This window comes from Lithobates pipiens, unplaced genomic scaffold, assembly GCF_037356315.1.
Source record: "Lithobates pipiens isolate NorthernLeopardFrog02 unplaced genomic scaffold, aLitPip1_a1.2 Scaffold_19, whole genome shotgun sequence".
NCBI lineage: Eukaryota > Metazoa > Chordata > Amphibia > Anura > Ranidae > Lithobates > Lithobates pipiens.
In genome coordinates this window covers 114,022,784-114,037,065 of record NW_027507764.1, presented here as the reverse complement: position 1 = coordinate 114,037,065, position 14,282 = coordinate 114,022,784, and the positions used below count along the sequence as shown (strand labels likewise).

General features: G+C 41.1%; 1 protein-coding gene across 2 annotated transcripts in view; it reads left to right on the top strand.

Annotated features, from left to right (window-relative positions):
- The window catches only part of DPP6 (dipeptidyl peptidase like 6), a 1,860,394-nt gene that overhangs the window by 452,655 nt on the left and 1,393,457 nt on the right, over positions 1-14,282 (top strand). The window contains exon 1 of one of the 2 annotated variants that reach the window (XM_077491164.1): positions 249-961. The exons of the other annotated variant lie outside the window; for it this stretch is intronic. Within the exon in view, the coding sequence (XP_077347290.1) occupies positions 764-961 (198 nt within the window). The 5' untranslated portion in view covers positions 249-763. Of the gene's footprint in view, positions 1-248; positions 962-14,282 lie in introns of those variants that run through there. 2 annotated transcript variants of the gene reach the window in all.

Sequence of the window (14,282 nt, the reverse complement as noted above, 5' to 3'; positions counted from 1 at the left end):
GGAGGATGGAGATGAGAGAACGGAGAGGATAAAGGGCAGAGAAGGAGCCGGACACACATACGGATGGAGAATAGCGTACGGCAGCGCTTGACATGCAGCGAGAATAAGCAAATACGTTTCAGCACCACGGAGAGCGACCGGGGTTGCAGTTATTCGCTGTAACGCCTCCCTCCCTCCCACTTCCTTCTGTCTCAGTGCTTACTCCCACCCTCCTCCTCTCCTGCACTCCACGGCTTCATTTCAATCAGGTGGCTGTTGCTCTTCAAGATTAGTGAAAACCTAGCAGGAAAATACTCGCAAGCCTCCCCCCCCCTCCCTTTCCCCATATACACAAAGGGAGAAGGGAAGCAGGCAACGTGCTCTGAATGATGTGTTGACTCTTTCTGAGTCCTCGCACTCTCTCCCTCTCTCTTTCTTTCCCTCTCTCCCCCCTTTCTATGGACTGTTGGCATGCAGCCTCCACAGCCAATTGATCGGACACCTCGGGCTGAAGAGTGATTGGAAAGCTGTTCACCCCATTGTCTCTTATTAAATGCTAGTGGCTACCATATAAGATCTCTGTTGGATGGTTGACTTTTCTTCTTTCTGGTTGAAGCTCTATGGGGCCTGTTGGCTTGTTTTTTTTTTTTTGGTTTTTTTCTTGATTTTTCCATTTTTTTTTTCTTTTGCTCACCCACTGTGCCAATTGATCTCTAATAAAACGGGTTAAAAGACAGTTTGCTAAAGCTGACTTTTTCTTGTGAACCTGAAAAGGATTGACTTGATGGCATCGCTGTACCAGAGGTTCACTGGGAAGATCAACACATCCAGGTCTTTCCCCATGCCACCTGAAGCCAGTCACCTTTTGGGTGGCCAAAATGCAGAAGAGGACACGGCTGGCAAGACCTCACGCCCACCGCCACCACCGGAGACGAGACCCTCTTATCAGTACCAAGCACGGCATGACTGTGAGGAGGAAGATGTAAGAACGTTTGTTGTTATTATCCACCTCCCCCCCCCTCCTCCTTCTCCCCTTTAAAGTGTTGTGTATGTTCTTGCTCCCGATCTGTGTGTCTGGCAACCCCCAGAAGCCCAGCCCCCCTCTTTAAATGCCATTAATAACATTTCTTAATGATTAATTCAGTTCTGGGGAGGGGGGGCGGGGGGTTTCGCAAGGAGACCAAGTCAGGTTTTCCAATTGCCTGTGTTTTACTGATGTCTGCTCCATTACATCTTTTTAATGTGAACTTTATTGATCAGCAAGTGATGCAGAATAAACGGAATTATGATACAACTCAGCGGTTAACCCTTGCAGGGCAACATCCCAACCCTGCATCCTTACGGGTAGTCATTAACCCAAATGCCAGCTACCCTAGTAACGAAACAACTTCATTAGAAGAGGGGTCTTCCGGTGATAGGGGATTGATTATTAAATACTCCAATAAAATAAAAAAAAAATCAATTATTGTAATATATTTAATGCTGTCTGATCCCAACATTCTTTACTTCCTGGATGTGAAAGAAATTTCAAAGGTAACATTTGCATATCACCTTAGTAACCACTGACTCATCCAGGGCGCCTCTTTTGGGCTGGAGAATGAAACAGAATTATTAGACATTGATCATTGCAGATGAACACACTTTAAAAAAAAAAGGCCTTCGTGTGCATTGTCATTGATGCAGACCCAGCAGGGTTAAAGTCTACTCAGACCAATTTGTGCTCTGCATTTAGCCCACTGCAGTGGCTATAAACCAGATCTCTCTGTACATACAGTACATCTGGCCCATTACCCTAGTATAGTACATCAGTATAAGATGTACAGTAAATGAATGGACCTAAGAAAGGCATCAGCAAAGAAATCCATAACTGGAAATACCTTCCTTATCCTGGTGTCTAAGTTTGCAGGCCAGGTGTGTAAAGTAATGTGTATCAGCTTTATAATAAGAACTGGAATTTTCAAAAATTATAATTTCCTTATTAAATTCAAATATGCAAATATTAAAATATTCTCTTTAGATGGTCATGACCGATAGACTTGCTAAAGAAATGTTCAAAAACAAATCTTCAAAGAGTGTTAAAATATGTCCTTTAAGGTATAAAGCACTCAGCGTATCACTTCAAAGAGCTAGGATGTGATCCATGCCTCATCCCCCAGAGGTAGTCTCTCTTTAGTATCATGGTGACAGTTTACTGAATTCCCTTTCTGGCTGTACTGTGTAATTACATTATTATTTCAAATGTGTTTTGCAGACCCATTATACCAACCAATCAGAGTTTGACTTTCACTAATCCAACATCTGATTGGTTGCTTGAACTTGCAATGAGCACATTATTATTTGTTTAACTTATTCAGAGGCCTCTTAGCCCTTGTACACACGGTCGGAGATTCCGACGGAATGTGTCCGATCGGACCGTATTGTCGGATAATCCGACTGTGTGTGGTCTCCATCGGACTGTTTCCGTCGGAATATCCGACGGACCAAGTTTTCCAACTTGTCTATAAAATTTTCCGACAAAATGCTCCGATCGGACATACTCCGATCATGTGTAGCCTACTCAGACGGACAAAGTGCCACGCATGCTCAGATCAAATTCCTAGACCAAAGCTATTGGCTACTAGCCTGAACGTAGTCCCGTCGTAACGAAATAACGTCATCACGTTATGTACAATCGGATTTTCCGACAACTTTGTCCGACCGTGTGTATGCAACAGTTTCGGACAAAATCCATCGGACAAAATCCGTCAGACAAAATACAACGGATTTGGTTGTCAGAATGTCTGACCGTGTTTACAAGGGCTTAGTTATTTTTAGGCTTTATGTACACTGCTGCTGGTAAATGGACGTTTAGGAGACGTTGGGTGTTTTTTTCAGTTGCCCCTAAACTCTCCTCTATGTTATCTTATCAGTACATGTACACAGGGTCATTTAAAGTCATGAAGAAAAAATGATCCGCACTCCGGTGATTGCTCTTAAAAAAATTTGTATTTATTAACAAGCCACAGTGACCAAACGCAAATGTGAAAGGTAGACGCATTTCAGCCTATAAGGCCTTAGTCATCATTTATAGTCATTTCTAGGCAGTTGAAAAAATGCTTTCAGAAGGGATGTTCAGAGGCGTTTAAAACGCCAAATGCCTGTAACAGCTTATAATCACATGTAAATGCGGTAACTTGGGTTTAGCCACATTTTGTTTACAGGTGTTTTTAACGGAGATACATTTTTGACTATTTAAAAAAAAAAGCTCCTAAACGCAATTGTGGGTAAAAGCGACATGTAAACACGGCAAAATGGTTCCGGAGGGGAGGTTTTAAAATGTCCATTAAGCCTTAAATGTTTTCTATTCATGTCATATTGTTCCCAAACAGGGAAAGTCCACCAAAGGTGATATTTTAGCTCTAGGTGGAGGCTGGTTGGGTATGTCAGCCTCTGACTACTCATGACTTAGATTTTGTTCCTATCCATTCTAAGGCTTCATGTACACTAACCTTCCCTGGACACCAGCTGCGGAAAAATGCTAAACAGTGAAAAAATGCGGTACCGGTTTACCCAAAAAAATGTCTGTGGTTAGCGGTCTTTGACAAAATGTTCTTTTCAAAGTGATCCTTCCACGTTCAGGAAAAAGGGAGGTTTAACCTCCCCTAAATGCGCCTGCTCCTAAACTCTGCTAAAATCCTAAGTGTACATGGACACATAGGCTTTTATTGAGCTGCGTTTTGGGGCTTTGGCAAAAAAATGCCAAAAGCTTCTAAACGTGAGTTTAAGAGCAGCCAGTGGACATGAAGCCTTAGATTGTTGGGCGTTTCAGCTTCTACTGTTCCATAGGAGAAAATAAATAATCCAATTTGGACAATGAAAACCTCTGATAATTGCCACAGTAGGTTTTCAGACACAATCCAAGGGCCACCATACATGTTAAAATCTGACATTAAAATCAAATTAAGATTTATAAAAGCTCTTTAAATATGAGGACCTAACTAATCTGTCCAATCAACTTGTAACCAATCAGGTAGGCCTTTGCACTACATAGTTGTTGATAGATCTAAAGGAAACTGTACAATCATATTGTAACATGTGTTGTGAGCTTAACTGTCCCTAGAGATATCAGAAACTGCCACATACTTTGCTTTCCAGCATCTACCAAATATTAGCTTGGACCCTTTAATTTACTACATTTGGTATTACTGACAGTTCAAGTAAACCTCTCATGAGAAAAAATAAAACACAAGGGATGCCACTGCTGACCATCTTGAAATGCTAATTGCCTGACCATTAGGGGAACCCAGTGTTTTCAAAAACGTTGAGGTGCCAACTCAGAACAAGCATTCGGATCAAAAAAGATAAATAAAGTACTTTTCTGCATACTTGCTCAGAGTCAGTGACTTAAAGCTGAACTCCAGGGAAGAAAAATAATTTTCTGTGCAGTGGGGCTCCCCCTGCACTACAAGGGCTAAATTGATGCCTAGGGTACCCATAACAAGAACTTTTCCTTACCTGATTTCCCACTGGTAATGGCTCCCTCCACCCTGTAAGCTCCTGCAGCCGCAGACACTGTGACATCATCAAGTGCAATGTAGGATCAATAGCATTGTATGTGAGGACGCCCAATGGACCACCCATAAGCCAGAACATGATGGAGAAGATTTGAACGCCAGCTGCCGTGGGAGTGAGGGATAAGATAAGTAAAAGTCTTAAGCCCCGTACACACGAGAGGACTTATGTCCGACAGACTTCCGAAGGAGTTCCGTCGGAGTTCTGCCGGAGTTCCGACAGAGTTCTGACGGACTTTTCGGCTGAGCAGACTTGGCCACACACAATCACACTAAACTCAGACGGATTCGAACGTGATGACGTACGACTGGATTCGAATAAGGAAGTTCATAGCCAGTAGCCAATAGCTGCCCTAGCGTCGGTTTTAGTCCGTCGGAATAGCATACACACGAGCGAATTTTTCGAAGGGACCGAGTCCGGCGGAGTTCCTTCGGAAAAATTTGAAGCATGTTCCATATTCTAAGGTCCTTCGGACTTTGGCGAGTCAAAAGTCCGTTGCAGCCCACACACGATCGAATAGTCTGACAGGAATCAGTCCCTCGGACTTTGGATGTTGAAAAGTCCGCTCGTGTGTACGGGGCTTTAGTAATGGGTACCCTAGGCATAAGCATTTAACATTAACATTTAACTCTTGCCGTGGGGAGAGCCCCACTGCAAGGCAAGTTTTTTTTTTTCTCTAGAGTCCAGCTTTAAAGTGGGAGTAAATTCCCATGCATGCTTTTTACCTATAGGTAAGCCTATAATAAGGCTTACCTATAGGTACACTAAATAGCTCCTAAATGCGCACAGTTTAAGAGATATTTACTGTGCATGCAGCCAGTGACATCATCGGCGCAAGCGCTCTAAAGTGACGGCATACCAGTGCCATTCCTTCAGAGTCCTGTGCTGTAAATGGCAGCTCCCGTACGAATATGCAGGAGTGACATCATTGCTGCTCCAGCCACTCACACAGCTGGAAGGAAGACCGGGTGAAGATGGAAGAGCCTTCAGCAGTAACAGCGCACTGCTGGAGGGCTTCGTTCTAAGGCATACTAGCACATTATAACAATGCCTTGCAGGTTTAAAAAAAAATAAACAGCGGTTTACTACCGCTTTAAAGTATTGAAGCCAGGGGGCCAGTATGTTTGCATGACAGCCAGTCAATTTATAGATGGAGTAGTCACATGCTTCTCATGTGACTATATACCTCTAATACTTTTGTAGAATAAAAACCTTTTTGTAGAAGTACTGCTGTTCTTCCTTTTAGCGTTTGTGCTGTAGGTGGTGCTGTCGGAAAAGAAAGCAGGGTGTATACATATTACCAGTTAAATTTTTTCTTAAATTTATCCCCCCATCTTGCTTGGAGCATATTTTTAGTTTGTCAGTACGACAGATGTCTGGGGAATCTTCCTTTGATAATGCAGAGCTCCGAAGCAAACAAAAAAGTACATTTACCATGCAAATTTTTTTTCTCTTTTGAATGCCGGAGTTTAAAATAATTTATTTTCAGATAGTCTCTGCACTGTTCAGCATTATCCGTCATGCCAAGTGCGACTTTCCACAGGGAGTAATTATGCTTCCTTATACTGTGTTTTATGATTCTTTATACAATGTTTGACATTTCAATTTCTTTCTTTTTTTTTTTTATTTAATATTAAAAAAATTGCTAGGGCAAAGGATTAAGTAGCTAAAATGATCTTATCTTTGTTTCCATTAAGTTTATATTGATTTTAAAGTTTTTCTAGTCAAGGAAAGAACACATACAGAAGCATGCAGTTTTTCTTAAGTAAAATTAGTCTGTCCCACTGAAGGTTTGCTGACACTTTTCTTAGGATTTTGCCTAAAGGGACAGTCCATGCAAAACCCAATTTCTGGAGGATGCTAAGTCATGTATTAGGCTTTTCTGTATCTCGGAAAAGGCCTCCAGTGATAAGCTTTCACTATTGGGCTTCTGAGCTCTGCACATCTATCATGGAAGTTCTTTGAGCGTCCTACTTTCCATGTCTGGTTTGTTCATTTATATTCTACAGAATACAACAGATGAGTCTACACCAGGGGACACTCCAGTTATTGAGTAAAGTGACTCCACGGTGGGCTTGATCGGAGATGATAATTATGGAGGTGGGGATCTTATTAATGGCGTACCCCTGAGCTATAAGAAGTCAGAGGATTGCTTGGCCATCCAAACTCCACCTTTGACTTAAATATTACTTCTTGATGGAATGACCCTTAAAAGTAGTATATGAACATGTAGTAGTTCACTAATTATAGAAAGAAATTGCTTTTGTTCTCAGTATCTAGATTCATTGTACAAACCAATGCTACATTTAAAGGTGACACATGTATTTTACCATAGAATGAGAAAGGGAAAATAAGAGAGGCATCACAACCGCTCATATGACATGGCTGGTTACTCAATGCAATGGTAAATTTTAAATTGTAAAAAATATTCCTGCGTTGCTTCTACTCTACAGTGCTGCCATCTTGCCTCATATCCCCTTGTTAGCTATCAGATTTACTTTATTAGCAATGCAACAAATAGAAACATAAAAGAGTGATCGCCAAAAAAGAACAAGTGGCTCATTAGCTCTGCCTTTTTTTTGTGGGGAGGGGGAATTTTGAGGGTGGCAGGGAATAAGAATCCGGGGTGTATGCTAGAAGTGGTGATTTGGGGGGGGATTAGTGTTGGGACATGAGAGGGGGGAAGAGAATTTGTGTAAGGAGAGGGATTTTGGAGGTTTGTGCTAGAAGTGGTGATATGGTAGAGGAGGGAGGGAAATGCTAGGAAGGGGAATGCTTTATTGGGGGGAAGGGGTTTGTGCTAATAGGGATGATTGGGGGTATTTGTGGTAGAAGGGGAAATTTGAGGGGGAGAATTTGAGCTAGGAGGGGGGATTGGGGGGATAATTTGTGCTGTGAGGGGGGTTTGGAGTGGAGGGAGAGGATTTTTGCTAGGAGGGGAAATATGAAGGGTAAAGGATTTGTGCTAGGAGGCAGTGCTGGGACAGGGGTGTGCTGGAGGGGCGGCTGCTGGTTTATTGCAGGGATGTGGGGGCCCTGATCCTAAAATTAGGGGGAAGGAGGGGCGTAGGTTGGCATCTTTGCCCTGGGTGCCGGATGGCCTTGTCCCAGCACTGCAATGTTATAATCCCTGTTTGTTTTTTTTTTTGTTTTTTAGCCATCTATGTCCCATTGCAGAGATTTCCCTTTTACCTCCTGTCCTGTAACCAAACAGGAAGTGAGAGGAAATCCCTGCAAATTAAGAGAATTCTTTGGGGACCCCCAGGTCACAAGAACTAATGTCCCCATTGGACGATTTCCTCCCTATTACTTTTCTGGGGACAATCCAAAATTTGGGATTTTCTTTTACTTTCATTAATTAATGGTAAACTAATAGACTAATAGAGAGGATGAATCTCCCTAATGAGGAGAACAGACAGCAATAAGAACTGACGGGTGTTCTAATTCCTCTCCACTCCATCCAAAACTAAAATAAAAAGTTTTGTCTTTAGTTATGCTTTAATACTACAGTAAGTGCAATCCATAGAGAGATGGCCCCTCCAATATACAGAATATGAGAAGGAACACAACATTAAAGTAGTGTGCATAACTTTAAGGACCATAGATCAACCAACCAGATTTAAAGCTTCTAAATGGATGACAAATAGAGAAAGGAATGGAGAACAACCTTTAAATCTGTTTTGTGGAGGAATACAGACAGCTCATACTCTGAGGGAATGCACTCGGGAGCCTTGTCTTACTTGGCTTAAGCATTAATTTACCTAGCGTGGTCGTACTTTCGAATGTTCTTTCCTTAGATCAGGATAGACAGTGTAAGAATCGGATAGCCATAGCTAAGAAGAAAACTTTAAAGCATTTTAAACACTAGTCCCCGCTGACATTGTAGTCCACTGTAAAAGTCCATAAATTTCAGTTTCACATTCAGTGTCTGAAATATTCCTGTGTCCTCCTGGATTCAGTTAGTCTTGACAGTGCTGGAGATTGGTATTCAGTAATCTAACCAGTGCCTTATGCTGACTCTTGCCTCTTAGGTTTAGCATATGTGAGCATTTAACATTTGATTGAGGTTTTGAGTGTTCACAGTTTCATAAGATCAATATTAAAGTTAAAATACTGTATTCCGCATCCATCAAAATACTTCATCAGCTGATGTCAACAGCCAAACATCAATACCCATGTATACCAGCCCTAAGAAAAGCTTACATGGACAAGTATTCGAGTGAGTACTTTCATAAATAGCTGTGAATGGTGTTAGCTATTTAACATAATGAATACCCCACTTTTAAATACACAATGGGGTTTATTTACTAAAGTTGGAATGTGAAAAATCAGGCTCACTTCTGCATAGAAACCAATGAGCTTCCAGGTTTTATTACCAAAGCTTAATTGAACAAGCCAAAGTTAGAAGCTCATTGGTTTCAATGCAGAATGGAGCCTGATTTTGCACTTTCCAGCTTTAGTAAATAAACCCCATTGTTTACTTAAAAGTGTGGTATGCCTGTACTGCATAGTGTTTCGTGAATAGTGATTATTCAAAGCATGACTCTAGTCTGGACTTTAACTGCTAGAAATGTATAAAATAATATGGGGTTGATTTGCTAAAGGCAAATAGACTGTGCACTTTGCAAAGTGCAGTTGCACTCTGCAAGTACAGTTGCTCCAGACTTAGTAAATGAGGCAACGTTTCACTTTGCAAAGAATATCCAATCACGTGCAAGGAAAATAATTACTAATAAAAACAGCATTTTTGCTTGCACATGATTAGATGATGGAAGTCAGCAGAGCTTCTGCTCATTTACTAAGCTCTGGAGCAATTGCACTTGCAGAGTACAACTGCACTTTGTAAACTGCACAGTTTATTTGCCTTTAGTAAATCGACCCCTATGGATCTGGTATTCATGTTCATATAGGACTGCCTTTTACAGCCCTTTTGTCCTCAAAAGGAACCCTTAAAATAATGTTCAAATATCACTGAACACCTGATAAAAATTGTTGCTCTAGATTAGTATGATTAGCAAGTTGTAGATATAATAATAAAAAATACTATAAAAATGACATGCCTGGTGTATTTGGAACTCAGAACAGATCATTTTGAACCCCTGGATCTATCTGACAAAATTATAATTATCAGTAATAATCATTAAATTCATAGTGATAGCTATAGTTCCCCTTACACTGGGGATCACTGATCAGTAGATTGAATGCCCCGAGGGTCAGTGGGAAAGAATGTCCCAGGGTCTTTGGGAAACATTTTCAGTTACAAAAGGGTCTGTTGGAAAATGACAGCTGAAAAGAGAATTGGTATTGCTGGTAACTTACCCGAAAGACAAAAGGAGAGGCTCTACTGGTTCCACACGGCTGGCTCTGCCAAGTGCCATGAAACCCTGGAACTATGTAGGCACCATTTTTCAAGAGTTCAATATGTCATTGCACATTGTTCAAGAAACTGCTAAAAACTTCTGTAGGAACCCTAAGGTTCTACAAAACCCTGGCTGGGACAGGCTGATATAGAAGTTCAGACGTTTCTGTATTAAAACATTCATAGCTTTTTTTTTTTAAGCAGACAGGAACATAGAAGAGTTTTTAAATTTTGGAATAAATTACAGTAAATCATTAACTGCATACTAACATTTGTACATGGAGTCAATCTGTGGATAGTAGAAAAGGAAACAAAGAGCAACAAAGAACATCGATCTGAGGTCTGCCGAGGTCACGTGATCAGTATGCCTAAAAGGGGGCATACCCAAATATGAAATGAAATTAAATGAAAGGTAAAAGAAAAAAGAAAAGGGGAATGGGTGGGTGGGATCCAAAAGCCTACGACCACAAGGCTTTATGTGGCCTGACCCCTCCTACAAACACTTACACTTATAGGTAAAGTTGATCCAGGGAATATCCAATAGCCTCTTGGGGGATCAGGAAGGATTTTTTTTTCCCCTGCTGTAGCAAATTGGAGTATGCGTTGCTGGGGTTTTTCGCCTTCCTCTAGATCAACTGTGAGTATATGATTGGGTATATGGGATTATATGATTTTTTTTTTTCCTTTTATTGGTTGAACTAGATGGATAGTTTTTTTTCAAACTATGTGACTATAGGGGTTATTTACAAAAGGCAAATCCACTTTGCTCTACAAGTGCAAACTACAAGTGCAAAGTGCACTTGGAAGTAAAGTCGCTGTAGATCCGAGGGGGACATGCAAGTAAAAAAAAGCAAAAAAAAACAGCATTTTAGCTTGCATATGATTGAATAATAAAATCAGCAGAGCTTCCCCTCATTTCAAATCTACCCCTCAGATTTACATCAACTGCACTTCCAAGTGTACTTTCAGTGCAAAGTGGAGATGACTTTTGTAAATAACCCTCAATGTAATCATATGTTCCACTGAACATAGGCATGCTGGAAGGGACTTTGGAGTTGTTATATGCATATGAGTTGTTTTATATATATATATATATATATATATATATATATATATATATATATATATTTTTTTTTTTTTTTTTTCTTGGCATAGGCGTGCGCAGGGGGTGTGCCTGGGCAAACCCTAATCACTCAGCGCAGCGCAGATTCACACTGCTGATATGTCTCCAAAGCCCACCAACGGGGCTCCTAAAAAAGTGAAAGAATTAATCCAAAAATAAAATTGTAAAAAATAATAAAAAAAAAAAAAAAAAAACTACTGACACCACTCACTGCCCTACTAACACCAACCTCAGCCCTACTCACATTTCCACTGCTCTACTGACACATCCATGTTTTAATACTTTTTTAAAATGTTTTTTTACCTTTATTTATAAGAGTGTGTGTGTGCGTATATATATATATACACTCTAATGCAATAGGCTGCACATGTTGTTCGGTGTTAACTGGTAGCATAATAAAATCTTCTCATGTATTTGTCAAATCCTTACCAAATGTGGCTGATAATTTTAAAAAGTATTAATTTTCCCAAAATTTACCTTTTAACTTTTTTAAATAAACTTTTTAAAATGAATACTTCTCAAATACCTAGAAAAGCTAGAGGACCTTGCTACCACTTTTTTTACTATTTTTCTTTTTATTTGTTTTTATGTGTTTCGACCCTATCTATCTGTTGGTTATTAAGGTAACGAAGAGGTTAATCATGTTTAACACACTCATTTGTTTTTATCTAAGCTTCTATATCTGCAGGCAAGTGCAGCTGTAACCAAATAGCTATTTGAATGCCTTCATGTCATTCGCTTTGTCTAGGGAATGTTTACATTGTGACTGTCATTCTACACACGTCACACACTGTTTAGGTACTTACAGTTTTATTGCGGTTTGCTGACTGAGTTGCTTAAGAAAATTTGACCTGTTTCTACAAGGCGCAGGTCCTATTGCTATAGATGTTTATCTCAGTACTTAGAGGCACATTTGTTGTCTTAACTTCTATAACAGCTCCAACCATGCACATCTTTTCTCTCTGCATGTGCACTACATAATTATACACAATACTGCAGCTACATTTACAGAAAGCATCAAAAATACAGCTTCTGGAGTGCGCAAATGTTTATGTCATGTGTGCACCATGTAGAGAATAAAATCAACTATGATTGCAACTATGATTGCATATATATGTCTTAAAAAGGAAAATGTGCTATATGACTAAGATAGATTACAGGTTGCAATGGCATGTATATGACATTTATAGGTAAATACCTTATAATAACAAAATGTTTGTAATTGCATAACTAACATGGTTAAAAATGGAAGAAAACTACAAAAGAGGCAAACTAGTGCTAGTAAACCATAGAAACCAAGGAGACTTGAGTTTAAGGTGCTTCTTCATTCTCATGGGTTACTACTTTGCATATTGCTCTTTGTATTAATAATTAAAATGATTGTTAAGATTTTCATTGTAGCACTGACCCCCGTAGGAGCGGCTGGTTTTATTGGGCTTACCGTTACCTTCTTGACCTCGTGTGCGTTTAGGGGTTTCCCGAGGTAGATGGCCCAAAGAATTGCAGAAACTGACACTGGATCCACTTTTGGGGATATTTATTTGAAAACAAGTAGACAGAACAGTCTCTCAATGAAGGGTAGAGGGTTAGGTAGAAAGTTCAGGTACTTTTGGAACTGCAAATAGGAAGTCTCTCACTATAGAAATCCAGAGAAATACCGTATCTCAACTGGATTCTCACAGCTACCGGATAGACCTCCTCTCACTAGGCCTAGCAGCCAATAGAGTGTTTAAATAAAGCAAAGTCTCTGCCACAGACTTGGATGTAGAACACTTGCGAATAAAGTCTCTGCCACAGACTTGGATGTAACTGAGGAACGTAGATAAATTTAGAGAGCTATCATATGGTTCCAGTATCTCCCAGCCGGTCCGGTGATACCGTATGAGTGTAGATCCACTTAGTCTCCTTCAACTGAGCCTCCAGGCTCCTTCTGAGAAGCCAGCCTTCTCCCGAAGAGTCTTCCCCTGGTTGCTTCTCCAGTTGCTGGGCCTCTCCCCAGATGAGACGGCACTGGACCACTTTTGAATCCTCCTCCTAGTTACTTTGCCTCAGGCTAGCCAGCCCCGAGACTTGAAATTGGATGGATCCGCACCCCAGGCCACAAGGGCCATGGGGGCTGGTCAGTAGGACCAGGACCAAGCAGACGGAGAAGATCTTCTGGACCCGAACCCAGAAGCACGTGATCCCCAGTACCTTAAGTACCCTCTTCCAGAATGCACAGCAAGAAGACACTCCCACTGGGCTGGCTCCGAGAAAGACTGGCACTCAATATGCCCAGCTAGACTGCGTTCTCACACTTGCCAGTGGTGACAGCAACACCTGTGGCCAAGCAGAACCCAGTGCAATCCAGCTAGACTGGTACTGAAACCATAATTTGGCATAATTAACCCTAAAACCCAACTATGGCTTTAGGACTCTAAATAGAAAAAAACACATAGGGCGTGCTCTTCAGGAGCCAGTGCTACATCATTAAAATAAGAAACATGCCATTCTTACCTGCTCTGTGCAGTGTTTTTGCACAGATCAGCTCTGATCCTCCTCTTCTGGGCTCCCCTGCCAGCGCTACTGGCTGCCCCTATAGGAAACCACTTCCTTTGGAGGCACTCGTGCATGCTCGATCCCGAGCCAGTTGCATCTATTTAGACACACAGCCTGGCTTGGTCCTGCCCCCTCCTCCACTCTCTGCTCTCAGATTTTGACTGACATCAGCTGGAGCCAATGGCTCCCACTGGTCTCAGCCAAGCCTGTGAGAGCCAGGAGAGGGGAGAAAAGATTCTGCTGACAGGCTCAGTGTTTAATGGAGATTGGGTTTAGGTCAGCGTTGGGGCTGGGGGCTACTATTTAAAGGTTATTTACCTTAAAGATGAAATTGCAGTCTGCTCACATCATTTGTCATAAAAAAATCTTTGCCATTCTGAAGCTTCCTTCCAACCACTTTTCATATTATTTTATATATACTGTGATTTTGTACTTGCCAAATATGCTACAGAAATCTCCCTCCACTGAGTTTGGCTGCAATCATTTTAACTGTGGGCAGCTGAAGCTGCTGCCTGTTCACTTCCTGGATTTACACAGAGGCACACCTCCAGCTCTGCAGCTCTCATTGGTCCTCTTATGACTCATCCCCCTCTCTTCCTGGCAAATTCTCACGAGAATGAAAGAGAGCTGTCCATGATGTCATAATCCTATCCCTTTTTCCAGACAAGAAACAGGAAGTGGGCTGTATAAGGTATTTACTGGAAGAAAAAAAATGTTTTACTCTCCAAAGTT